Source organism: Terrapene carolina, unplaced genomic scaffold (assembly GCF_002925995.2).
Source record: "Terrapene carolina triunguis isolate 2854851 unplaced genomic scaffold, T_m_triunguis-2.0 Scaffold66, whole genome shotgun sequence".
NCBI lineage: Eukaryota > Metazoa > Chordata > Testudines > Emydidae > Terrapene > Terrapene triunguis.
The window spans coordinates 8650550-8677707 of record NW_020664417.1 but is presented as its reverse complement, the minus strand read 5'-3'; the positions used below and the strand labels follow the sequence as shown (position 1 = coordinate 8677707).

Here is a 27158-nt window from a genome sequence, read left to right as displayed (position 1 = left end):
TTGTAATAATCAAAAAGATTGATATTTATCACTGTATGTTTGTTACTTATGAGCTAAAAGTTATAAAAACAGCCTAGGTAATCAAATAAGCCAAATGAAACAGTACTTTAAGGTCATCAGTACAGTACATTCATCCGAGGTATAATCGAGGCCTCATTTCTCATTCGCCCAATTAGCATAAATGAATGACAAAAGCAAAATAGAAAAGCAATATCCCTTTTCTGATATTTCTTTTCTCCTTCTTACATGGATGAGAGGGAAATGGTATTCTCTAAGCATTCATGTGGATGATGCCCCATATAGTTGTATCAATATCTCCATCCTGATCTGCATCTTTTTCTACTACTCAGGTAGCCAGCAGATCAGAATGTTTAGGTGCCCTATCCTAGAGTGAAGGCATAGGCACAAGCATGCAGTCTAGATCATATCTTCATGCAAGCTCAGGTGAGAAAGAAAGCAAGCAGAAAAATACACTTTCCTTTGTTCAGTACACTGAGGCGTAGTGCCTGAATGCTCCAAAGGGTACTTGGCAAAAGTGAAGTTCTTCAAAAATAAAGGATATTAAGGGAGTGAGACGTGGGAGGGGGAAAAAGGTGCAACAGGCTCTCTAGGTATCCCAGGTCAGGGGAGGGATAGGTTGAGGGAAGAGGAAAGAGTCTCTAGGGTGATTAAGTTGCTTTATGAAATGATCCCAAAATGTCAAGATCTACCAAATCAAATGATGGTGTAAAGACATGAAGGAATTATAACTGGGAGCCACTACAGAAAGATATAAACCTGAAGACATCCTGGGAAAAGATAAGGAAGCTCAAACTGGCAATGGCTACCAAAAAGCTGGGCCCCTCTGACAGATCCTGTGTGAGACTGTTTACATGCTCCCTAATTTCTTAGGGTGGAAAATACCTTGTATGAATGTGGTCCTTTAGGAACTGGATACTTTAGGAAAAAAAGGGAGTTGAGAGTAGAATGCTGAGAGGATCTGAATGCTGAAAAGGTAAGGCATTAATGTAGATTAAAGGAATTTTGGTTTCTGGAGAGAATCATATTACGTGAAGACCTCTCATGAAGTTGAACTAAAGACAGAAGGTACCAAAAAGGGGACTGCAATGTCACCATTGACTCTGAGCTGTAAAGGAGGAACCCAATTTATTCTTTCATAGCCTTCAGTACCCAAAGAAGTTTGAAGAGCTAGCCCTCTACATGAAAGACTTAACTCCAGCAGAGAACAGATACAAAACTTCAGAACTGGAAGAGATGTAAGCCTCCTCTTAAAGTCTGAACCAGCACAGAAGAGTCTTTAAGGCTCTTTTTACCTGAAAAGCAGCAACTTCTTCAGCATGCTGTAAGCAAAGTAAACTTTGATCAATGAGGTCCCTGTGCAAACTGAATAGGACCCAACCTTTATTCCCTGCAATAATATTCCACATGCTATTCTGAATTCCTAACTTTTTCCAGCTGTAAGACAAAACAAGTACAGACCAGGGCCGCCCAGAGGATTCAGGGGGCCTGGGGTCTTCGGCGGCAGGGGGCTCCCGCCGCCAAAGACCCGGCACTTCAGTGGCGGGTCCCGGGGCAGAAGGACACCCCGCCGTGGGTCTTCGGGGCACTTCGGCGGCGGGTCCCGGAGTGGAGGGACCCCCCGCCGCCGAAGACCCGGAGCAGAAGAAGCTCCGGGGCCCGGGCCCCGCGAGAGTTTTCCGGGGCCCCCGGAGCAAGTGAAGGACCCCGCTCCAGGGGCCCCGAAAAACTCTCATGGGGGCCCCTGCGGGGCCCGGAGCAAATTGCCCCACTTGCCCCCCCCCGGGGCGGCTCTGGTACAGACACACTAACACTGTTAACTAATATGTTACCGTTACATCTATAAGGTAAAGGTAAAACCCAAGATGTGTTCGACCTAATCTCCCAAGTTCCAAAAGCAGGAATGAATAAAGGAAACTGAAGAAGTTGACTCAAACTCTTAACTACTTTACTGGTATCCACCATTGTGGAAGAGGGAATTTGAAAGAACATTAATGAAAATGTTTATTTTCATGTTCTTCCTGTTTTTCTCTAAAGTCTTTTGAACTTATTTTCCCTCCCCTCCGGAGATGCAAGTTTGGATATACTCCTGTGATAACTTTAAATGAAATCTACTTTTTGATGTGAACTAAAGCATTTTTGAAGAATCAACATAATGTTTGAAGTAAGTCTGATGCAATATATATTTAGTTACTTTTTTTTAAATAAATGTTAATATGCATACCTATAATAATCCTCCTCCCCAATCAAGTTGGTCCCTGTTACATGTACAGAATTGCTCTATCTTGACATTTTTGTTCTTTACTGTAATCAGAAATCCTCTCAAATCTCAGATGGAGATTTAACATTTTTCATATTAAGAGGTTAATAGTTCTAAAACTCATTTATACACAAGGATACAACCTTACTTATCCAAAATATCCTTACTTTCTTGGACTCCAAAAAGAACTCCTCTCTGGAGGGCTGAATATTCTGTACAAGTTTATTTTGCATGAACTTCTCTCTCTGGCATTCTAGCTTTCATAATTTATAATTAGAAAAATATCAGAAGCAGAATGTTAAAGATTTCCATTTAGATGACATTTAAAAAATAGTTGAAGAAATGTAGCTTTCCACCCCTTTGTTCAAATGCAACGAGAAAAGAAGAGATTATGGAACCTCACAGATTCCCAGAACCATTTGAAATGAGGGGAAAAAATGAAAAAGTTATATTCTAAATCTGCTCAACAGTATCTCTCATGAAAAGCAAATTCCACAACCAATGAATCTTAGGATTTCGAACAGGCCAGGTGACCAATGATGCTGGTTAACCAGCGATCTTAAGCCTTTAACTGACACTTGCCAACATCTTGTTATTTGTATTTTCTTTTAGCAACATCAGAAGTGACCAATGTGTCCGACATTTTGCTGAGCATCAGAGGGGGACATCAATCTGTCCTACCTTAGAAGATCTGGATTCTACACTGCATGCCCAAAAATCTGACCAACAGTGGAGCGTCTGTGCTCTTCCCTCACTTGTCTGAGGACAGTGGAGGGCGATTATCCTGACATGGAGCTGCATTGTCCACTGTCAGGTCTCAGAGGGGCCTGGCAGCAGGAGTTACAAAAAACTGCAATATAGGACTGAAGTTGATAGCCATATGTCAGATACTTTCTGCCCTTTAAGAGGCCGTTTTTTGTTTGTTTTTTTTGTTTTTTTGCATCGACTGTAACAAAAGAAGCCAGAGTAAAATAAGCAAATAGCTTCATGGAATACAAAGGCAATATAATCCACCACAAAGGCATCACAGAGAAATGCCACTGGCAAATGTAGAAGTGTAGAATATCAGCCTGTGGTGGAAAATGTCCCTTTTCAGTAGTGACTTAGTGCGTTCCAGGATTTTGCATGATATGCCTCTTTGCGATAATCGGCCTTCCAAATGGTTTCTCACTTCTTAATGATGTACATGGAAAAGTAAGTATTTCAGATTATTGAAAAATCAAGTATATGGCTCATTTAAAAACATTCTTATTTGGTTCTTTCAGGTGAAACACACTGACAAAATACAGAGCTGAAAAGATTTTTTTTAAAATGAAATTGAGAACAAATGGGGGAAGTCCCTTCAGAAATTTGAGCTACATACCCAGGAAAGAGTCTTACATGATAACAGACCAACAGTACTCTAAGGACAAGCAGACAGAGATCCATTCTCCAATGTCAAGCCCAAGTAAAGGAGGAGATGTACCATAAATAAGGAAGGTACGTGGATTAAAGGCAGACTATAGTGCCAGAAGGTTGAAGATCTTTCTCAAAGTTCCCACTTCTCAGATATTCAGGTTTTTTTCACCCCATTACTCAGCATAATTAAGCAGATATTTACTAGTAACGGATAAACCTCAAATGGTTGGTCGCTAGTATCTCCAGCGCTACTTAAGTGGTATACTGAAGACAGAGGTCAAACATTGTTTGAAATGAATTATTTTATCTTAAGTAGATGCCTGAATTTTGTCTAAAAAAATATTCATACATTTAGTGTACTTACATTTGACGTTTAATGTATTCTTTGAGCAGTGTTTCATCCACAGAATACATTTGTACTCCTGTTCCATCGTCATAGTAATACATCATACTAGCATTAAGTTCTGGTTGAAATGGCTGATTGGTCCTTTCACCATATAGTTCTTGGTAACCATACGAATACTCATAGTTCACTTAAAAAAGAATGGAGTGAGGAGTAAGGGGAAGGAAAATAATTTAAGATAAAGAGAAAAATCCAATACAAAAATATTGTAAGGGATATAAACAAATTATATTATTTGTGTAACAAGCATTCAGTATCTGTTCTCAATAAAAAGTGTTCAAGATATACTACTTGCAACGTGACATGCAAGCCACATGGATTAATATACAGGATTTGATTTGAGGCAAGGGGGGTTGTATAACTTAATGTTTAAATCTTAATATTAAGTTATATTTTCCATCTTTAACATCTACTCTCATACTTCGAGGGTTTCCTCTGCCACGCCCTCTTCCTCTGCCACGCCCTCTTCCTCTGCCTCTAAAGAATCCTCGAATGCTGCCACCTTCACTTCTCACACTGGAAACTTCATCATGGTCATCTCTTTTCTCTCTATCACGGCGCCAAGCTTTTAAAGAGAAAAAAAATAGTACTGTATAGACAATCAATTGAGAGGTTCTACCATGAATAAATAGCCTCAGAGAATTATTCCATGGGTATTAGGTACATAGTTTTGCACTCTAAAGCGTAAGTCAAACATCATAGAAGCTGACTAGTAAAGCAGGAAGTGATTTTCAAGTATAACGGATTTCAAAACAAAAACTTATGAATTGCCTTAGCCATTCCATATTTAAGGCTGACATTCGCTCTTTAACAATATTTTGAAATGTTTTAAAGTCCACAGGCACACTCGGATTCTCTTGGAAACTGTACTGCATCATTAGGATCCTAGGGTTGTTGTATTAATTTAGTTGGAATATGAGCGCTCTAAACAGCTAATATTTCTAAGTGTTCTCAAATCTACATCCATACTCAGATTCTTCTGAAAATTTCAATACCTCATCGTGACTAGGGATAAAGTTAGTAGTGCAAGTTTGGGATCATTTGACCAAGGTGTTCTGCAGATAAAATCAGCTCCCTCTGGGGCAGCTGTAACATTCAAATTGCTCTAAAATTCACATATATACGGTATGACATTGCACTCCATATATTTCATGGAAATATGCTAATGAGTGTGATTATAATTTAATGAATATGCTTTATGCAAAAGGTCTCTTGTAAGGTATCATTACAAAGCTTATAATCTACTGAGCGTGTTCATCCTATTTGTATCAATGTATCCTTGTATCTGCAACTAGTAATATGAAGTATAACTCTGGGGTCCTATTGTAATTATGCAAAGTATGAGCCATTAATAGTGGTTTGGAATCTGGATGGCTCCCACTGACTAGGACAATTGCCTGTAAATGGCTCTGTTTACTTGCAAACCTTCATGGGTGGGCCAGCTCATGGGTAATGAAGAATGAGATCTCACAGGACATATGACCACGTCACATAATACTGGAATCCATCTTAAACCTAGTGCTTTTCCATTTAGAAGGAGGGGTGGGGACCCAGAGAGACAAAAGATTCCTGCCTTGTGACAAAGCTATAAAAAGGGGGTGGAAGAAAACAAAGGGGGCTGCCAGTCATGAGAAAGCCCCTAGTTACCACCTGAGCTGGAACTAACAAGGACTGTACCACGGGAAAGGATTGGGCCCAGACTAGGAAGGAGTCTAGTTTGTGAAAGAAGCTTATTGGAACATCTCTGAGGGTGAGATATTACCTGTATCAGTTTCTTAATGTATTAGGCTTAGACTTGCGTGTTTTTGCATTATTTTGCTTGGTGACTTACTTTGTTCTGTCTGTTATTACTTGAAACCACTTAAATTCTACTTTTTATACTTAATAAAATCACTTTTATTAATTAACTCAGAGTGATTAATACCCGGAGGAGCAAACAGCTGTGCATCTCTCTCTACCAGTGTTATAGAGGGTGGACAATTTATGAGTTTACCCTGTATAAATAAGCTTTATACAGAGTAAAATGGATTTATTTGGGGTTTGGATCCCATTGGGAACTGGGTGTCTGGGTGCTGGAGATAGGTGATCTGCTGAGCAGTTTTTGGTTGAAGTCTGCAGCTTTGGGGGCGAGGACCAGACCGGGGTCTGTGTTGCAGCAGGCTAGCTTGTCCGGCTCAACAAGGCAGGGTTCTGGAGTCCCAAGCTGGCAGGGAAAATGGGCTCAGAGGTGATTCCAGCACATCAGGTGACAGTCCCAAGGGCATCTCTGTGACTGAACCCGTCACATACGGACAGTGTCTTGAAGACAGATGTGCCACAGGAGGGCCTGGAGCAGACTTTGTGGTGCAAACTTAGGTCATTTGGTCAAGAGATTCCTCCTCTTCCAAAAGTGGAGCTGTTTATAAAATGTTCAGATTCTTCTATTTTTATTGGTGCAGCGCTAGAAAAAGAATAAGGCTTCAACTCTCAGCTATGTATACAATTGCATTGCTCCCAAGCTCAGTTACTAACAGTACTATGGATCATTTTAGAAATTTTAAGTTTATTGCACTATAAAAGCTTAAGCAACTCTACCTAGAGTCTGTTTCCCTGTAAGCTAATGTTTCAGCAGGAAATTCTTTGTGAGTGCCAAAGTCCTGTATCTAAATGGTGGCTCAGGGGAACAAGCACTGACTGCCCCCTGAACCCAAGGGTCATGACTCTCCTCTGGAGATCTGAATGATGTGCACATTAGTGCTCTCAATGTGCCTTTGCTTGGTGTCTGCAGCCACAATACAGTTCCTTTTGGAAATGTGAGAGGTGCATGCAATGTTGAGGAAGCTTGGCACCCCATCAGTATACCTATCCAACCCTGGGATAGTATGGTGGGCAATACTGTGTCTGGGATATGTATGGTGGTGTGGGATAGGCTGTTATGGGAGGTACTAATTGCCAAACTGAGACAGTCAGACCAGAGAGGCCAGTGGAAGAATCCCAGCCAGGATAAATCGGGTCTATGCCAAAAACGCTGGCTGAACTCCTGCCGAGAAGCACTAGATTTGACAAACCAGGATTGTGCTGGGCATTGGAACAAGCACCAGGCACACAATGCTGAGGCCAGAGTGCGAAGTTCTGAACAGGCATGTTCCATGGACAGCACAGGCCTAAAAGCACTGAGCCCAAGGGACTGAGGATGAAGACACCCACTGCAATGAATTAAACAGTTCACATCTTTCAGAGCTTTTGTTTTAGGCTGTATTCATCACCATCAGATTCAGCTGACAACACTGCATTGAGACCAATAGGCCACTATATACACCTCCATGAGCTTCCTATTCTAAAGAGAGGTGTGCACAGCTACTTCTCCATACACACACTAGACCCAGATTTGGGGCAAGGACTCTGAAGTTCCATTCTCTGCCCCCTTTCTGCATCCAGCTGGCACATGTACTCCTCCTCACAGTTGCACCATCTTTCTTTTTCCCCAGATCCATCCACACTCACCACAGCATGGAGAGAGCCATGAGGAAGGTGGTGCTGCTAGCTGAATAGTGAAGAGTTATGTCCAGAAAGCCTCATTGTACCCACCCCACAACCACCCCTTAATCATTCCTGCCTCACTATCACCACATTCTCAAAAGGGAAATTCACTACCAAAAGGTTTATCAGAGTGAAAGTGGCTTAGCATTGCTTCACGTCCTTCCTAGATTAATGAAGTAGGGCTAAACTGAGGCCGCAAAGCCAAGAAATATAGAAACTTCTCCCGCAGCACTTTAATTCTGCCCTGCTGGAGCTGGCAGTAGGCACTGGGACCAAACCAAACCTAACATACCCCTAACAAAAATCTGTGATTTTCTGTGGTGTGCTGTGTTGTGTCCAACACAATTCTCTACTATCATTCCTCTTGACACAGTCTCCATGATTTTCACTAGCTGTACTGATTTAGGGATTAGTAGCAGCAAATTTCTAGATCCCTATTTTCTGACACACATTATGCAGGAGGCCTGAGCGGATGATTTAAAGCAGATGGCCCTCTTAGCTCTAAAATATAATATATTAAAGATATTTTAAAATATCTGTTGCGTTTCAAGATTGGTGGAATAACTGCCACTGTGTCCTACAGAGGCTGACATTGCAGTAGGTATTTCAACAAGATTAGGGAAAACAAGATTGTTTCAATTCATTCTAGCTCTCTTACATGTTCAGTGCTCACCAGAATTTCACATCTGCACTGGCACTCTCACTGCCATGCATCCTCTGTGCCATGCTATGGCTCAGGGGAGTTCCAGTGGTCTTCTGGCATACATCATAGTGTACTATAAGGCTCACTCAGGGCTAACTGAAGGTAAGGTGAGGTCTCCGAGGAAATGCTTAGGACAAGGATGAACAGGTATTAACATCTGACAAGTCTTTAGTGGTTTGTCTGGAGTCAGTAAAGTGGTCAAGAGTTAGCTAAACCTGACCTGCACACATTTGCTAAGCTGGACCTAAACTCAACATATATCCTAATCAAGAAAAGTTTAAGAGTTACCTCCTCACACACTAACCTTCACTCTTTTTGCTGTGCTCCACTGGCTCAAGAAGGGTACCATCCTCTAATCTCTCAAAAGGGCAGCTTTAAGGTTGTGTGGTAAGACAGACATCACTAACTTTTTATTTTCTGGTTTTGAGAGGTTAAGTTTGGCCACTCTCCACATTCTGAAAGGGCACGAGTCAGTGCTCAATAACCTTAACTCTGTTAACAACGTACTTGGCAGTGATTTATTATTTGCAATTGTGTGCATGTATACACACTGACGTTCCCTTCTGGTGTTATCTGGACCAGTCATCTGCTAGGCCTCTCCAATCCTTGACTCTTGGAGCCAACCTTACCGTGCTCTGCTGTGAGGATCCCCACTCCTGGGCTGTTCATGCACAGCCTCTGGCACGTAAGCTGCTCCCAGCTGCTTGCAAGCGAATGACACTAGTCAATATCTCTGGTCCCAGACACAACCCTGGGAACCTCGGTCTTGCAGTGTCCAGTTATATCTGCTGGACGCTGCACGCTTATATAAGTTTGTCAATTTAACAAAGAAATTGATATGTACCAGGCTTGTTCTCCCAAGGGGAGTCTGACACACTGCAAACCAAATGCACTGCTTCAGGTAGAATAAACAGATTTATTAACTATAAAGGTAGATTTAAGTGATTATAAGAAGTCAAAGCATAACAAGTCAGATTTGGTCAAATGAAATAAAAGCAAAACGTATTCTAAGCTGATCTTAACATTTTCACTGTCCTTAAAAACTTAGATGCTTCTCACCACAGGCTGGCTTTTCAGTCAGGCTCTCCCCTTTGATCAGTGTTTCAGTCGCTTGATGGTGGTGGTGTCTGTAGATGTAGGTGGGAGAGAGAGAGCATAGCAAAATGTCTCTCCCTTTTATCATGTCCTTTCTTTCCTCTTGGCTTTGCCCCCCCACTTCAGAGTCAGGTGAGCATTACCTCATCGCAGTTTCAAACTTACCAAAGGAAATGGATGATCCCCTCCAGAGAGTAACAGATTATTTTATTGCTGCCTAAATTGTTCTTGTGAGGCTGGTCTGGGTTTGTCCCATCCATGCCCTGACAAGGTGAAAACTGCCTCTCTGTTCTTGGAGAGTTTTTCAATGGGCTTGCTTTAAGCCATGAGGATACATTTTCAGCCTCATAACTATATTACATGAAATTATAACCTATAACCTTACTATAACATTACTGTAACCATTACTATAACAACCATGCTCAGTGCATCATGAGCCTTCCAAAAACACCCAACATGACAAACTTTGCATTGGATACCACACAATCGTTTTATAAAGATGAACATGGGAGTGTAGGGTGTTCTCCGAGGTACAGAGCGTCACACACACACACACACACACACACACACACACACACACACAGCATGAGTCAAAATCTTAAACAGTTTTAAAGAACAATTTTTTTCCGTTCACTATTCAACTACTCAGAGTAACGAATTACAATTTAGTTCTTTCAGATAAATTATTCCATTGTTAACACTAAAGTCAAGTTTCTGCACAACCAACCATGTTACTAAAGTCTGTTCAGGAGACACTCAATATTGGAATAGTAGGTCAAGAAAAAAGGCCCTGGACAGATGACATGGACAGGCTTTAACATCCAGTCTCACAACATACCTAGTTTCTATCAGTGTTTTACCTTAACTGACATGAACATTCAATGAACAAAAATTTTAAGTTACACTTGGGAACCACTGTAAAAGCCAGAGTTAGGACTGAAAACCACTTACTTCTTGACTCGTTTCGTCTGTTGTTGCATGGCACTAATTTGCTTGTTTCTGGCTGAGATCTTGAACTATTTCGAGAGCCTGTTCCTTCTTGGCTATCTGGTCTTACATCATCTAAATGAAGTGGTACCCACTTCTGCTTGTTACCTTAAAAGAGTGAAAAAAATATATATTCTCAACTTTAACTATGGGGCAGCTAGGCATTTCACTATAATTTAGCTGTTTAAAATAAATTGTATAATTAATTTTTAAAGGAAGAATAAGTAGCTCTTAAATAATTAGTTTACCTAAAATATTCAGGCAATAGGAAATATCTTAATACCAATTCTGCAAGTAAAAATAAAATCAGAAAATAATAACTTTTCAGTTTTAAAAGATGTATCTTAAGTAAGCTTTGAATCTAATAACTGAAGTGAGTATGGCCAAGCTTAAAGGAGGAACCAGAAGTGGAGGTTACTTAGTGTAACCGGAGGGTCTTCCAGGTGGGTGGTCCCTATCTATATTCCACATGTGGGTATGCATTCAGGACATGCGCCCAAGTCCAGAACTTCTTCAAAGCAGTGTCCGTTGGCCCGCACATGTACAGTAGTTTTCCTCATGCTCCCGACCAAGGGCTTAAGAGGCAGTGTGGGTTGACACCTCTCCAGTTCCTCCTCTTACTGCAAATCCAACAGGATCCAAAGCATAGGGGATGGGGGGGGAGGAGGGATAGTGGAGTACAGATAGGGACCACACATATTGAAGAACCTCCATTTACAGTAAGTAACCTCCACTACTTCGAGTGATTGTCCCTATGCGTATTCCACACATGGGTGATTAGTCTAAATACTGCTGGCCAGAGGCTGATAAGAGGAAGCTGGTAGCAAAGATGCTTGCAGCACTACTGATCCCACCACATCCACAACCAAGGCATGAACTAGAGCGTAGTATGTCACAAATGTGTGAATCAAACTCCAGGTGGCCTCTCTGCAGATGTTCTGCAGCTGAATGTCTAATAGGGATGGAGTGAGCTATGACACCCCCAAGGGGAAGAATGTTTGATATCTTGTAGCACTTTAAGACACATCCTGAGACCCACTTAGAAATCCTCTGGGATGATATGGCTTGCCCATGCAATATCTGCTATGGTGACAGAGTCTGGGTCATTTCCCAATAGGCTTGGATCTTTGTAGTTAGAACGCCAGGGCCTGCCAGACATCAAAGGAGTGAACTCTCGTGTCTTCAGAGGAAGTGTGAGGTTTCGGTAAAAATAAAGGTAAGTATTGTTTGATGTGGAACTCAATCTTTGAAGGAACTTGGGTGTAGTCAAAGAAAAATCTTTTCTTTGTGAAATGCTGTATTAGGAGGGTCCACCATGATAGCTCTGAGCTCGCTGACCCTCCTAGCTGAGGTGACAGCGATTAAGAATGCCATCTATAGACAGGTGGACATGGCACAAGTCGCCATGGGGTCAAAAGGTGGACTAGTGAGCTTGGACAGGATAAGGTTAACATTCCATTGAGGAGTAGGTTTAAGCACTGGTGGGAAGATCCTGATCAGGCCTTTCATGAATCATACTGTAGCTGGGAGAGTAAAGACCACTTGAGGAAGGAAGGTACTAATCGCTGCTAGGTATACTCTTAAAAAGCCAGCAGAGACCCCGGAAGTCTTCAGGGACAGGATATACTGCAGCCATTCCAGTTCTAGACTATCTGGAGAACAATGATGTTGTTGCACCCAGGCTGAAAAGCATCTCCATTTAGTCTGATGATAGGTTCTGGTAGACTCTTTTGTACTCTGGCTAAAGATCACCTGAACTGGGGCTGAACAAGAGCATCCTATTTCCAACACCCATCCAAAAACCAGGATGTGAGGTAGCATGAGCCCAGATTGGGATGCTTCGTCTTCCCCCATCTGGGTTCAGGAGATCCAGGAACGGGCAGATCCTGATTGGTGGGGGGGCAGACATCAATAGAAATTCCGTGAACCAAAGCTGTCTGGGTCAGTGGGGTACAAGGAGAATGATCAACAAAGAGTCCTGTGGCACCTTATAGACTAACAGATGTATTGGAGCATAAGCTTTCGGGGGTGAATACCCACTTCGTCACACGCATGATGTTGAGAATGATGTTGGCTTTGTTGCGATGCATCTTCCCTATGACTTGCAGAAACAGAGGAATGGGAGGGAAGGCAATCTGAGGCCGTTCATCCAGGACATCAGCAAAGTGTCACCTTGAGAGTCACAATAGGGGGAGCGTTCTGTTCATTTGCAACTCAAAGAGGTCCCATAGCAAAACCACCTGCTGTGCAAAATCTCACTTAGGACTGCGTCATGAACCTCCCACGAATGGCCTATCAAGAAGCTACTGCTTAATTTGTATGCCAGGGAGTTGTGAATACCCATAAGATATGTGGCCTGTATCGCAATGCGGTTCCTGACATCCCTGTTCCAAAGTCTGACAACTTCCTGGCAGAGTGGATGAGACCTCCCTATGTGTTTATATAGACCACCATGGTGGTAAGGTCCAATATTATGTGTATACAGAGTGAGCATATAAGTGAAAGAAAGACCTTGCATGCAAGGAGGATCAACCTCATTTCCAGTAAGTTTATATGTAGTCTGGCCTCTCATGGGGACCTAGTGCCCTGAGCATCCCACCCCAAAAGGGAAGCGTCTGGAAGTGGCATTGCTAAAGGGAACTCCCACTATGACCTTTTCTGGGTTTGACCACTAAGGCTATGGCTACACTTGCAGATGTACAGCCCCGGGAGTTATACCAGCCCTCGGAGACAGCAGCAGGGAAAGCGCTGCCATGTGTTCACACTGTCAGCTGCAAGCGCAGTGGCGTGGCCACATTAGCAGCTCTTGCAACGCCACAGAGAGTAGTGCATTGTGGTAGCTATCCCAGTGTGCAAGAGGCTGCAGCATGCTTTTCAAATGGGGGTGGGTGGGTGGAGTGTGATGGAGTATGTTGTATGTGGGGGGGAGACTGTGTTTTGGGGGGCAGAGAGTGTGTCAGCATGCTGTCTTGTAAGTTCAGACAGCTGCAGGGGGAAGGGGGAAACCCTGACATCAGGCCCCACCTCTTTCCCACACACACACACACACACACACACACACACACACACACACACACACACCTGCCTCTGCAGCAGGAGCATTCCACAGTAATGGTTTGCTTTGTGACCCGGAGCAGATAAGCATGCCAGCTGTCAGAAACGGAGCTTTGAAAGGGGATATCCGCATGCCTGCAGCCGAGTTCAAAACAATGATGAGAGTGGCCACTTGACTTCAAGGGATTATGGGATGTTTCTGGAGGCCAATCACAGTGCAGTAATGCAACACGTCATCTACATGGACACCCCAGCATTTCAGCCAGGGCACAGCAAGCTCTATGCTTCTCATGGAGGTGGATTACTGGGACACTCCAGCCACGGAGTCCAGGTGCTCTATATGCCTTGCCAGTGTGGACACCTCAGGAGTTAGGCTGCTCGGAGCGGATTTAAAGCGCTCGAACTTGCAAGTGTAGCCAAGCCCTTAGTTTGGGAGGTAACGACTCTAGCAGGAACTACCACCTTGGAGTTGATGTGGTCCTTGCATGGTTGATAGATCAAGTGGAGACAAGCCTGCAGGCACTGCAAGTGGAGTCTGGCAAAAGGAGTCACAGGTGCACGTGGCGATGTGGCCTAAAAGTGAAAGGCACTTGTGTACTGTGGCTCACATTCTGTGGGTGATGTGTGACATCAAATTGCTCATTGCATGAAACCTTTTGTGAACGCTTTCGTGGAAACTGAGTCCAAATTTTGCCCCTATAAAAAGTTTATTGACTGGTGGGTAACAAATTCTTTTCTTCATTTACGCAAATGCCCAGGGCAGTTAAAAGTTGTATTAAAAACCCTGTCGCCAACCTGACGAAATCTGAGGAAGTAGTGACCACCTTGTCCAACAAAGAAGCACCCAGTGAAACCATCGGATCAGGTTCCACCTCCTTCCTCCTGGTACACGGACGGAACCAGCTTGCAAGAGGAAGAGGCGTGATATAACTTGAGAGGGGTCCGGATGCCTGCCATAAGGATCCCACAAACCCCAATAAGACCAGAAAGAGGGATCAATCGGTTGCGGGGAACTCCCAAGGAAATCACTACCAGCGGTCCTTGGGTCGTACTCGGCGGAACAACAAATATAACCTCTCGACTGTCTACTGGGGCTCAACTGCCTCCATGGAGATACCCGTGGGGCCATCTCCTCTGATTCATCTCAGTTCGAGAATTGCTCCATCAGTAGCAGCAGTGCTCTCGGTGCCGGGGCACTCCTGCCAGAAGACTGGAGGTGAGACAGCTCCTAGGATAGTTATGTAGCTGCCTCCTCTGGATAATGACATCCCTCGGGAGGGCCAGGCCAGAAAGAAGTGGAGACCATGAATAAGGAAGGAATATATCCTCTGGTGTTACACAAGTCTTGGTATGCCCTCCTGCCTGAGAAGTTCCCACGGTTAAAACTGACAGATCCAGTGCATCTGCACAGTCTTTACATGGATGAGGCAGTACCGACAATGGGTCCAGACCATCACTTGTAGACAAAATCAGCGAATGTCCATCCTGACGATTCATAGGACCATAACCAGGGCGGGTTGAAACCAGGGTGCAAAGCCGGTGGGGGGGGAGGGGGAAGAGATGGAAAAATCGGGTGGACAAATAAACTATAGGAGGTAGAACCCTAGAGTCTTCAATAGGGATTTGTCCTTGCTCCCACGGGAGTACCTAGCAAAGATGGGCTCAGATGGTGAGGGCTTGACTCCAAGGCACATGCTTGGAGAGACACTGCTGATCAATTGAGGGGGCTGATGTACATAGGGGTCCCGATGGCCCATATCAGAGAGGGATGTCATAGCATTCTCCATCAGGGCTTCCATAGGCAAAGTTCCTGGGCAGGAAAGAGCAACAGATACTGCACTTCGCAGAGATATGCGCTGCACCCTGACAGTACAGGCTGCATTGATATTTGTCACTGATGGAGAAGATCAATGGCAGGAGATGCAATTCTTGAATCCCAGGACTCTGGGCATAGTCCCAGAGCTGGGGAGAGGCTCCCCAACCGGGGAGAAAAATACTTTATATTATAAATTTTAACTAACTTAAGAATACAACTATTTACAATTTTTTTTTAAATAAAGTTATGCAATGAAAAGGACGACAATTGTAACTCAGGCCATGCATCAGTAAGGAACTGGAGAAGCATTGACCCGCGCTGCCTCTTATACCCTCAGTCGGGAGCATGAGGTGAGCTAATGTACATATGTGGGCCAACAGATGCTGCTTTGAAGTATTTCCAGAGTTAGATGCATGGCACACATGCATACCTGTGTGTGGAATATACATATGGACCATCATTGGAAGAAGAATGTGGGATGTTAAGTTGTAGTATGCTAAAGTATAACAAACACTAAGATGAGGCATATAAGAAAAATATTTTAATAGCAAAAGGGTAAAAAGATTCATAACACTAGCTCTTTAACAATAACATCTGCTATTCTGCAGTTGGTTGGGAGGTGGGCAAGACATCTTAAATCTTATGCCCCCCCCCTCCAAAAGTGTCCAATATGGATCATGAATAAAAAAAAAAATCAGGTATCAACAGATGAATCAGATAATTTGGATTTAAGTTCTTCAGACTTCTGATGGAAAATATATTTTAAAGTTGACAAATATTTTTTGCATCAATTCAAATTCACCATTATCATTACAAAAAACAACAGTTTCATGTGATAGAACACCAAGACCTTTACCCCTGTAGTGGAGACCTCTGTTTTAACAAGTATTGTTTGTCAGTTTTATAGGTATAAATGATACCAAACTGTGTTCCAAAGCATAAGATTCTCTGCTAATAGAACACAAATTTTGTTCTTGCCTGGCATATTGTATAACAAGAGCCAAGAATATGACATGTGATTCACTAATAGAAGAACTCAGCTGTCTTTGGAATTTCCAGTTTTGTGCATTATCCACTACTTGCAACTCTAGATCAATGTTTTTAGAAAGTGTTCTGCAATTTTTAGATATATTTGCCTTAAATACCAGTATACAACCTATCCAGAATTCCTTAAAGCTGAAGGCTTATAGATCTCAAGTTATTTTCCAACTTCAGACTTATAGTTCTCATAATTTGTGCTGTCCCACAAACTAATCTAAGTGTATGGGTTATACTTTAACCATTTGAGTTTTGAAAATGTGTCTTTGCAAGATACATACAATACAGTATCCATTTTATTTTCCATATTTTACTGTGGAGAACAGTCAACTTGGATTCACCAAGGGCAAGTCATGCGTGACCAACCTGATTGCCTTCTACGATGAGATAACTTGCTCTGTGGATATGGGGAAAGCGGTGGACGTGATACATCTTGACTTTAAGCTAAACTTTTGATACAGTCTCCCACAGTATTCTTGCCAGCAAGTTAAAAAAGTATGGATTGGATGAATGGACTATAGGGTGGATAGAAAGCTGGCTAGATTGTTGGGCTCAACGGGTAGTGATCAACGGCTCAATGTCTAGTTGGCAGCCGGTATCAAGCAGAGTGCCCCAGGGGTCGGTCCTGGGGCTGGTTTTGTTCAACATCTTTATTAATGATTTGGATGATGGGATAGATTGCACCCTCAGCAAGTTCGCGGATGACACTAAGCTGGGAGGAGAAGTAGATACGCTGGAGGGTACGGATAGGACCCAGAGTGACCTAGACAAATTGGAGGATTGGGCTAAAAGAAATCTGATGAGGTTCAACAAGGACAAGTGCAGAGTCCTGCACTTAGGATGGAAGAATCCCATGCACCGCTACAGGCTGGGGACCGACTGGCTAAGCAGCAGATCTGCAGAAAAGGACCTGGGGATTACAGTGGATGAGAAGCTGGATATGAGTCAGCAATGTGCCCTTGTTGCCAAGAAGGCTAACGGTATATTGGGCTGCATTAGCAGAAGCACTTCCAGCAGATCGAGGGAAGTGATTATTCCCCTGTATTCGGCACTGGTGAGGCCACATCAGGAGTACTGCGTCCAGTTTTGGGTCCCCTACTACAAAAAAGATGTGGACAAATTGAAGAGAGTCCAGTGGAGGGCAAAGAAAATGATTAGGGGGCTGGAGCACATGACTTACAAGGGGAGGCTGAGGGAACTGGGCTTGTTTAGTCTGCAGAAGAGAAGTGTGAGGGGGGATATGATAGCAGTCTTCAATACCTGAAGTAGGATTCCAAAAAGGATGGAGCTCAGCTGTTCTCAGTGGTAGCAGATGATAGATCAAGGAGCAATGGGTTCAAGTTGCAGTGGGAGAGGTCTAGGTTGGGTATTAGGAAACACTATTTCACTAGGAGGGTAGAGAAGCACTGGAATGGGTTACCCAGGGAATTGGTGGAATCTCCATCCTCAGAGGTTTTTAAGGCCCGGCTTGACAAAGCCCTGGCTGCGATGATTTAGTTGGTGTGGGTCCTGCTTTGAGCAGGGGGTTGGACTAGATGACCTCCTGAGGTCTCTTCCAACCCTAATCTTCTATGACACCTCAAAAATGAGAAGGGCAGGGGGGAAAGTTTTAAAACCTTACACTGTACACATCGTATCCAGTCTCATGCACATACTGAAAGGAGAAAATAGAAAAGCATAAAGCATGTCAAGTCACTCACCTTCCTATCATCTGGAAGAAAGTTTATCAAGAAAATTTAGTAATGCTATAACAATTCTGAGTTATTATTTTGCGTAGTGCCTCGACCAACCTTTTTTCCTTTGATTGTTACACTGAGCCTCATCTTCACTGACATTTTCTCCAGGACCATCAGGCTTTGCTTGCAGGTTCTCAATTTCACTGCTTGCTCTCTTTTCAGTTTTCTCCTCCTTTTCTTTTTTATTTAGTGGCTTTTTATTCTGATGATTTATGGTTTTGCACTGCAAGAGATATTGCTAAATATTTAACATGATTTTATGGATGCGGACAGCATAAATTACATTTAAAGCAAGTTTCTGTACTTATTAAGATGACTTAAGATAAGTGGTTCTCAATCTTTGAGCATGATAAGCTCCAAAGTTATGAGCTGTGTAAATTATAAATTATTATTATAAGGGAGTCCTCAGACTTACGACGCTCACTTACGTTGGACGCCACTTACAATGCTTTTCGATTGACTGCCCATTTTACCCCTATGACACTTGTTTTGCCCTTATGACAAAAGCTGGCAGGGAGAACGGCACACATCACATGCTGAGCCTCAGCCAATCACTGATTTCACTGTTCAAGCTTTCTGATTGGCTGAGCCCGGGGCTGGGAGCCGATCAAAAACAAGCTACCCTGGTCATGGAAGCCAATCAGACAAGCGACTGCAAGGGACCCCCTTCCAGATTCATTCATTATAACGCGACCATAAAGTTATTTAGAAGCAATTCTGTAAAAAGCAAGCCCAATTCTGCATAGTATGGTGCTGACATTCTGAGCAGCCGCCTGTCTGCCCAGCCAGCCCTGCTGCTCCGGAGAAGAATCAAGGGAAACCAGCAGCCCAGACTTCAGAGAAGCCCCCAGCCAAGTGCCCTTCAAAAAGTTCTGGAAAGTCAAAGCATGTGTGATTTTATGTGTTTATTTGAATGCGGTTTACCAAATAAATACATTGATGTTGCTACATTAGTCATCTATAATTCATTTAGTACAAAAATCTGGGTTATTGTGGTGAAAATAGTGCATCAAACCTTGGTTTAGGAACAATTCCCCCCCTCCCCCCATACCATTGATTCCTATGGGAAAAGCAGTTTCGACTTACATTTCAACTTACAAAACAATTCTGAGGAACGAATTGTGTCGTAAGTCCGAGGACTCCCTGTATAAACAAGATCTTGTTAAAGTGAAATTATCTAAATTATAGCAAAATATAAGAAAGGGAAGTTACTTATCTTATTGTATTCAAAACGTGTGGTCCCTATCTGTATTCCACTGTGGGTAAGAAGGTGGACCACATGCCTGAGACCAGAGAATTCTTGCAAGCGGTGTCTGTTGGTCCATGCTTTCACCTCCGCTCTCCTCATGCTCCACTCTGAAGATACAAGGAGTGAAGTGGACTGACCACCTCTAGTTTCTTCTCTACTGTGAATCTTGTCATGATCCAAAGCAGCAGGGAAGGAGGGTGGGTAATGGAATACAACTAGGGACTACACATCTCGAAGAATTCCAGTTACAATAAGGTAAGTAACTTCCCTTTCTTCAAGTGCTGGTGCTTATGTGTATTCCACTGTGAGTGACTGAAACAGTACTCAAAGGACGAGGGTGCAAGAATGGAGGCGATATAACTGCTTATAGAAATGCTGTCCCAAAGCATGCGTCAACGGAGATATCTTGGACCAAGGAATAAGATCTACAGAATGGGTGGATGCAACTCCAAATAGTTACCCTGCAGCTATCAAGCCAGGGCATCTCATGAAGTGACACTACAGAGGTTGCTTGTGCCCTTGTAGAGTGAGCCCTTACCCTGTGAGGTGAAGGAAGCTGTGCCAAGGATACAGTCATAAATCCACTTATATTCTTTGAGAGGATATAGCTTGTCCTCATACTTGTTCTGCTATGGCAAACAAACAGTCTAGGTAATTTTCTGATCTGTTTCATTCTCTGCGGATAAAATGCCAATACTCACCTAACAACAAGGGAATAGTCTTCTTGCTTGAGGCATGGGGCTTCAGGGACAAAAAACCCCCACAGCTAAGTGAATTGACTGGTTTATGTGAAATTACAAAATTTCAGGTGTAATTGTAGTGAGACTTGGTCCTTATGGACTATTATGTATAGTGCATCGGTCATTAGGGCCCCAAATTCACCTACTTTTCTGGCTGAAGTGATGGCAACAAGGAACATGACCTCCTCTGACAGGTAAGACATGGAACACCTGATTAGTGGTTCAAAGAGGGATTTAGAAGATCTCAGTGAAGGGTGCAAAGTTTCTGAACAGACCCTTCAAAAACCTGGCTGTTACTCAATGAGTAAAGACTGAGTAAATGTCCATTGGCAGGAGACACGCGGATATGTGGCCAGATGAACGTGTAGCGAGCTAAAGGAAAGGCCCATTTTTCTTAAGAGTAAGAAGATAGTACAGAATGGCAGGAATATCTGCTGTCTCTGCAAATACATGGTTTTGCTGGACCCGGACAGAGAAACATTTCCACTTGGCTAGGAAACATTTTCTGATGGAGTCCTTTCTGCTATTTTTAAGAATTGTTTCCACAGCTTCAGACTAGGACCATTCTAGGCTTGATGCTCTCCAAATACCAAGCTGTGAGAAGAAGACCATCTGGGTTGGGATACCTGATGCAGCCATTCTCTTGGGTCAAGATGTCTGGGAAGGTCTGAATGCTGATAGGTGGACAGGATGAGATTTGTAGGAGACTTGGCAACCAGAACCATCCGGGCTGTTTGGGGGTGATGAGGCTGTTGCGTGCCCTGTCCAGTCAAATCTTATGAAGAACTGAGGTAATAGAGGGATGACAAGGAAGAAATAGCTCAAGTCATCTGACTAAGGCAGTAGGAGACCATCATCTCTGGAGTACTGTCTTTCAGCTCCCCTAGAGCAATATATGTTGCTATTCCTGTATGCCTGGGGGAAAACAGGTCCAAAGGAAGGGTTCCCCACTGATTGAAGATCCTGTTTACCACTGAATCACATACTTCACATTTCTGATGGGTGGCAAAATGCTTGCTGAGGCTGTTTGCCAGTGAATTTTGGGCTCTCAAGAGGTACACTGACAATAGAGTGCTATAAGTTGATCACTTCTATAAACAAGGGGGATGGATCTCACCCCTCCATGCTTGTGTCAAACACACACACACAGTTATATTGTCTGACATTATCAGGACATTCTGGGATTGTAGGAGTGCTAGGAATGCTTTGCAAGGTTCTCATACAGGTCTCAGTTCTACAAGTTGTGTGTGGATTCTGGCTTTCTTAGGCATCCAAGTGCCTTATGTTATATGACCCCAGCCTATCGGGTAGGCATCTGTAATTATCTTGTCAGATGTGCGGGACAGAAAGAGAAGCCCCCACAAACATGTACAGGGTACCTCCCCATTTCAGTGAGACCCTCAACTCAGTGGGGACTGTCACTAAGGTGTTCATGCTGTGCTTGCTCTGGTGTATACACTGTTCAGAGCCATGCTTGTAGGCAATTGAGTTGGAGTCTGTCAAATGGCATCACATAAGTACATGATGCCATCTGCTGCAGAAAAGTGAGGCATATCTGAACTGATGATCAAAGGCTTTGCGAAGCTAGATCTGAATGCCCATGTCATGAAATCTGTCCTTAGGGAGGTCAGCCTTTGCCCTGATTGAATCCAAGGCAGATCCTATAAGTTCTATGCTCTGTGTTGGAGTCAGTGTAGACGAGATGTTTATGCAGATTCCCAGGGATACTAGAAGGTGGAACAGCAATGAGGATGGCATTAAGACCTCCAGGCAAGAGCTGCCCATCAGAAGCAAATTGTGTAAGCTTCTGAGTTGCCTCATCTGAGCTGCTACTATTGAGAACACTTTTGTGAGGGCTCTGGGAGGTGTGGTTAACCCAACAGGAAATACCCTGAATTTATAGTGCTGGAGGCCTACCACAACCTGAGGAATCATCTGTGGAGTGAACAGCAAAATGAAAGCACATATTTCACATCAAGAGCTGTGAGCCACGTGTCCTTTTCTGGGGATGGTGTTATTGATGCCATTGTACTGTTGTGATAATTGGGTCTACAAATTTACCTAATTGGGAGTTCAAGAGTAAAAAAAGTGAATTTTCATAAGATGCCACAACAACCTACAAATGTTGATGTCAAAATTTATGAAAGGGAGACAAAGACTGAATTAGTTCAAACAAAAAGGCCTACTGATATAACGCAAAGACTGTGTAAAGATCATGCTTGGTAAATACGAGAAATCTGTGAACCAAAATTGGTGTATATGAAAACAGGCTTAATTAATAGACAAAATAATGACAGGATGGACTATTCCCCAACCTCTCTCTGTGTGGGTCCTTAAAGAGACTGAGAAGTACTGGCTACTGGAGCCAGCTTTATCATTCTGACTGCCACCCCCACCATCTTGTGGGATGCTGGACCTTCTTCAACCCGATCCTGAAAGATGCCCAGAATGGGACAGAGAGAGGGACCCAGATGGCATTGCAACCTTTATTGGCTCCGGTTGAATCTCAACCACTATGTGGGACAAAATAGGATCAGACTCTAACAGCAACAGCAGCAGCTGTAACCCATAACTAATTTCTCCTTTCCCCAAAAGGACAGTTATTTGATACCTTTTTGATACCATCTAAATAACTGTCAAACAAGGAGTTTTTACCTTCTAAAATGTCTTCAGATAAAGGGAAAGGGAACAAGGGATGTTGATAAAATGAAAGCCTTACTTATTATATTGCAAATGTTTTGTTTTTCTTTTTCTTTATCCTTTTGTAAAAGGTTCAAAGGATTTTTAATGGTGTTTGTGCAATAGTACTAAGCAGACTGATGGCTCTGAACCTGAACCTTATTTAAACACTGTCAAATGTTGGACAGTGGCTGGGTTAACATCTATAGCCCATATATTCCATCTAAATCAATATAATGGTACCCCCCATATGGAATTTCAGTTTGCAAATAAAAATGTTGAGTCAATGCAGCTCGAGAATGAGTCTCCAGCCTCCTTTCTTCTTAGGAACTAGGAAATATTTCCCCAATGTTGAGGGGGTACCTGCTCTATTGCTCCCTAGTGGAGAAGAGATTCAACTCTTTGGAGGATCCCTCATGAGAGAAGTCCTTGAAAAGGGATGAGGAAGAAAGTTTTGGAGGTGGGGAGAGAAGCTCAATGGTATAGCTAGACGGGTGATATCCAGCACCTACTTGTCTATTATCAACCACCAATTGTGGGATAAGTTCTCTAAACATCACCCAAAGTGGATCTTGGTGTTGGGTGAAGATGGCATTGTCATAACTATAAAGGGAAGGGTAACAGCTCTCCTGTGTACAGTACTAAAATCCCTCCTGGCCAGAGACTCCAAAATCCTTTTACCTGTAAAGGGTTAAGAAGCTCGGGTAACCTGGCTGACACCTGACCCAAAGGACCAATAAGGGGACAAGATACTTTCAAATCTTGGGGGGTGGGGGGGAGGCTTTTGTGTGTGCTCTTTGTTTTAAGGTGTTGTTCGCTCTTGGGACTGAGAGGGACCAGACATCAATCCAGGTTCTCCCCATCTTTCTAAACAAGTCTCTCCTATTTCAAACTTTAAGTAAAAAAGCCAGGCAAGGCGTCTTAGTTTTACTTTGTTTTCTCAACTTGTAAATGTACCTTTTACCAGAGTGTTTATCTTTGTTTGCTGTACTTTGAACCTAAGACGGGGGGAGGGGGGGTCCTCTGAGCTCTTTAAGTTTGATTACCCTGTAAAGCTATTTTCCATACTGATTTTACAGAGATGATTTTTACCTTTTTCTTTAATTAAAAGCCTTCTTTTTAAGAACCAGATTGATTTCTCCTTGTTTTAAGATCCAAGGGGGTTTGGATCTGTATTCACCAGGAGTTGGTGAAAGGAAGGAGGGGGGGAGGGTCAATTTCTCCTTGTTTAAGATCCAAGGAGTTTGGATCTGTATTCACCAGGAAATTGATGAGAGGTTTCTCAAGGCTTCCCCGGGAGGGAATCCATTGGGAATGGTGGCAGCGGGACCAGAGCTAAGCTGGTAGTTAAGCTTAGAAGTTTTCATGCAGGCCCCTACATTTGTACCCTAAAGTTCAAAGTTGGGATACAGCCTTGACAGGCAACAATATTGGTTTGCAGCTCTCGATGGTCTCGTCAAAAATATCTCTTGGTCAGGGAGTGAGACCGGGTAGCTGCAGTTGAAGTGGAAGATGCAGCATTGTGACAGTCTGTACCCTTATGTTCACCTCTTCTGCAAGATTATAAGTTTTGTACAGAGTATGCTTTGTGAGGTATCATTTGAAAACTTACTTTGCTGCTCATTATTGCCCTGATAAAATGTGTGGCAACATTGTTTCCTGAACCTCAAAAGGAAACGATTCTCAAAGAAGAGAGAGCTGTAAGAATCCCTCCCTTTCTCTCTACACACGGCATGCACAACACCTGAAGAACAAAGGAAACCACTTTGGATGGGGGGAGGGATCTTGACTGAAAGGAATTCAGCCAGTAAGATTGCTGAAACACATGGTGAGAGAGACCTTTGCTTTGAATTCACTTAGCTTGTTAAGTTAGGTATTAGCTGCAATTTACTTTTATTTTCTTGTAACCAATTCTGACTTTATGCCTTTTTACTTGTAGTCACAATCTATTCTTTTGTAGTTAATTTGTTTTCTTGTTTCATTTAGACCCAGTGTATTTTGTACTGAAGTGTTTGGGAACCTCCATTTGGGATAACACTATTTGTGCATCTTATTTTCCATCAATAAAATGATGGACTTTATATGATCTTACATTGTACAGGAGAGAGCTGGGCAGTCAGTACAAGACGTACATTTCTAGTGGGAAGTCTGGGACTGAGAATTTGCTGGTGGTATTCTGCGTTGTAATTCAAGACTGGCTGGCTATAGCACTCATACTATAACTGGGAGTAGCTTACATGCTGGAGGCTAAGAGAGAGCAGACCAGGACTGACTGCTCTCAGTGAAGCAGTGTAAAAGGCACCCCACGCTGGAGAACTGAGGGGACACAGCTATTCATTGGTCCAGACTGTACCCTGGATAATATCACAAGAGTATCTTGGCCTTAGCATTTTTCTGCCATTTGTGAGGTGGCCCATAAAACTGCTGATGATAGAAGGGTTGTGGTAAGGGGCTCAGTTTGTAGGGGTGTTTATAGTATTTTCTCTTTGGGGCTGAAGTTTATATATCCAGAGAGCAGAAGGTTGCCCTGGAGTCCTTCAATGACTGCAAAGAATTGTCTGTTTTCTCACTGAAAAGATTAGCCTAATTAAATATTAAGTCCTCAACAGTGTTTTGGTCCTCCTTGGGAAACCCTGAAGAGGACAGCCACAATTCCCATCACAGCACAATGGTGGTTGCCACAGATCTTGGTCACACTAAGCACAACTTAAAGTGAAGTTCTAGCCATCTGTCTGCACTTCTCAATAAGGGCTTGAAATTGAGCTCTGTCCCCCTGATGTAACTTGTCCCTAAAGTCCAGGAGCTTAGAAAAATTCAGAAAATCATATCTGGCAAGAAGAACTTGATAGTTTGGGATTCTAAACTACAGATGTAAACATCTTCCTCCCCCTACGGTCTAGATGCAGTCTACTTATCTGCAGGGGTGGCCACTGGATGTTGTGTGGATCCTTCTGGCCACGTACCGTACCAAGGACTTTTGTGTAGGATGGGTGAACAAGAACTCCACTCTCTTAGCTAGAACAAAGTACATCTTTTCCGCCTTCTTTGGCCTAGGGGCACAGGTAGCCAGCATGTGCAATACAGCCCTTGCTGGTTCTAGTATGGCTTCATTTACTGAGAGTGCAGGATATCTAAAAGCTTATGCTGAGAGTCCTGAACCTCGTTTAAGGAGATTTGGAGCTCTTCCATGACACTAACAGCTCCTGAAATTGTTTAGGATAGTCTGGAGGAAGACTGAGGCTGGAGCAACCACCTCGCTGGGTGATGAGGACATATTCCTATTGGTACCAGACATACCAACGGATCTGGCTCATCTTCCTCTTCTTCTATGGCCTCAGAGGGAGGCTTTGGTTGACTCTTTGGAGGAGAGGGGTGGTAAGGCTCCTCATTGGATCACATGGATTCCATGTACCACGGGACCCAATAAGGCCAGTATGAGGAGTCAAAAGTAGGTCACAGTGGTCTGAGGCATTTAGTACCACCCGTTTTCTGGAGGGGGCCTCTGTTTCTGTGGCCAAGACTGGATCCAGGAGATTCTCAATGTCCTGCCCGGGCTGACCTCTTTAGGTGGAGGTGAAGCTGAATCTCCTACCTTGGAAAGGTTGGATATGGCTCCACTGGTGGTACTGTTGATTACATTGAGGGGAAACCATGGCTAGTGGACAGGATGGCAGATAGACTTCTTCCAGAATCCCCAATTCCTGCTGCTGTTAGATCTCCCTGGTGAGGATTAGTCTTGATAACAAGTAAAATGTTGGGTCGAGGAGGAGAAAGTCCCCCTGCTCCACCCTTTGGAGGTTATGTCTTATCATTCCATACCTTCAGAGTAGGTGTAGATGGTTGTTCCTCACAGGGCCATGACAGTACCATCAATGAATGAGTCTCCAACCCAGTTATCAAAAGTACTGGTGATTCCTCGTATGTCATGTTAGTAGGTACTGCAGTCAGTATCGCAGTCAATGGGGAGGCTGGTACTGAAGAAGCATTGCTCCTATGTGGCTTAGGAGGGGGGACACCCTAACTCCATATGACTTGTGCCTCAAGACTCACCTGACTTGGACAGGGTCAAAAGGAAGCATCTCTCCTCTTAGAAGGTCAAGGAGGGCATCTGCTTGTGTGTGTGTGTAAGAATGCCCCTTACTCTCATGATAGGGCCCAGATGAAGGGACCTTCCTTCTGCTCCTATCTGCTCAGGACTCCAACATAATACTAGGGGGCACGTTCCTCGATGACTCTGGCCAATGTATGGGGGAACCTCCTGGCCTAGGTCTCACTGGGGCCTCTTTGCATGCTCAATAAGGTGCTTCCAAAGCTGGAGTTCTTGCACCTGCTGTGTTCAACTGGGAAAAGAGCAGCAGATACTGCACTTAGATACTTCAGATATGAACTTCTCTGAGGCAGTAGAGCCAGCACTGGCAGTTGTTGCTCCCCAAAAAGGAATGGAGCCAGGCGAAAGTTTTTGA

The 27158-nt window shown here is 43.4% G+C and overlaps 1 protein-coding gene across 1 annotated transcript in view; it reads right to left on the bottom strand.

The window, feature by feature from the left end:
* The window catches only part of LARP1B (La ribonucleoprotein domain family member 1B), a 105802-nt gene that overhangs the window by 35523 nt on the left and 43121 nt on the right, over positions 1-27158 (bottom strand). Inside the window, exons 4-7 of the mRNA XM_024211421.2 lie at positions 18082-18250; positions 10348-10491; positions 4501-4644; positions 4041-4209 (exon numbers count right to left, since the gene is read on the bottom strand). Of these exons, the coding sequence (XP_024067189.1) occupies positions 4041-4209; positions 4501-4644; positions 10348-10491; positions 18082-18250 (626 nt within the window). The remainder of the gene's footprint in view (positions 1-4040; positions 4210-4500; positions 4645-10347; positions 10492-18081; positions 18251-27158) is intronic.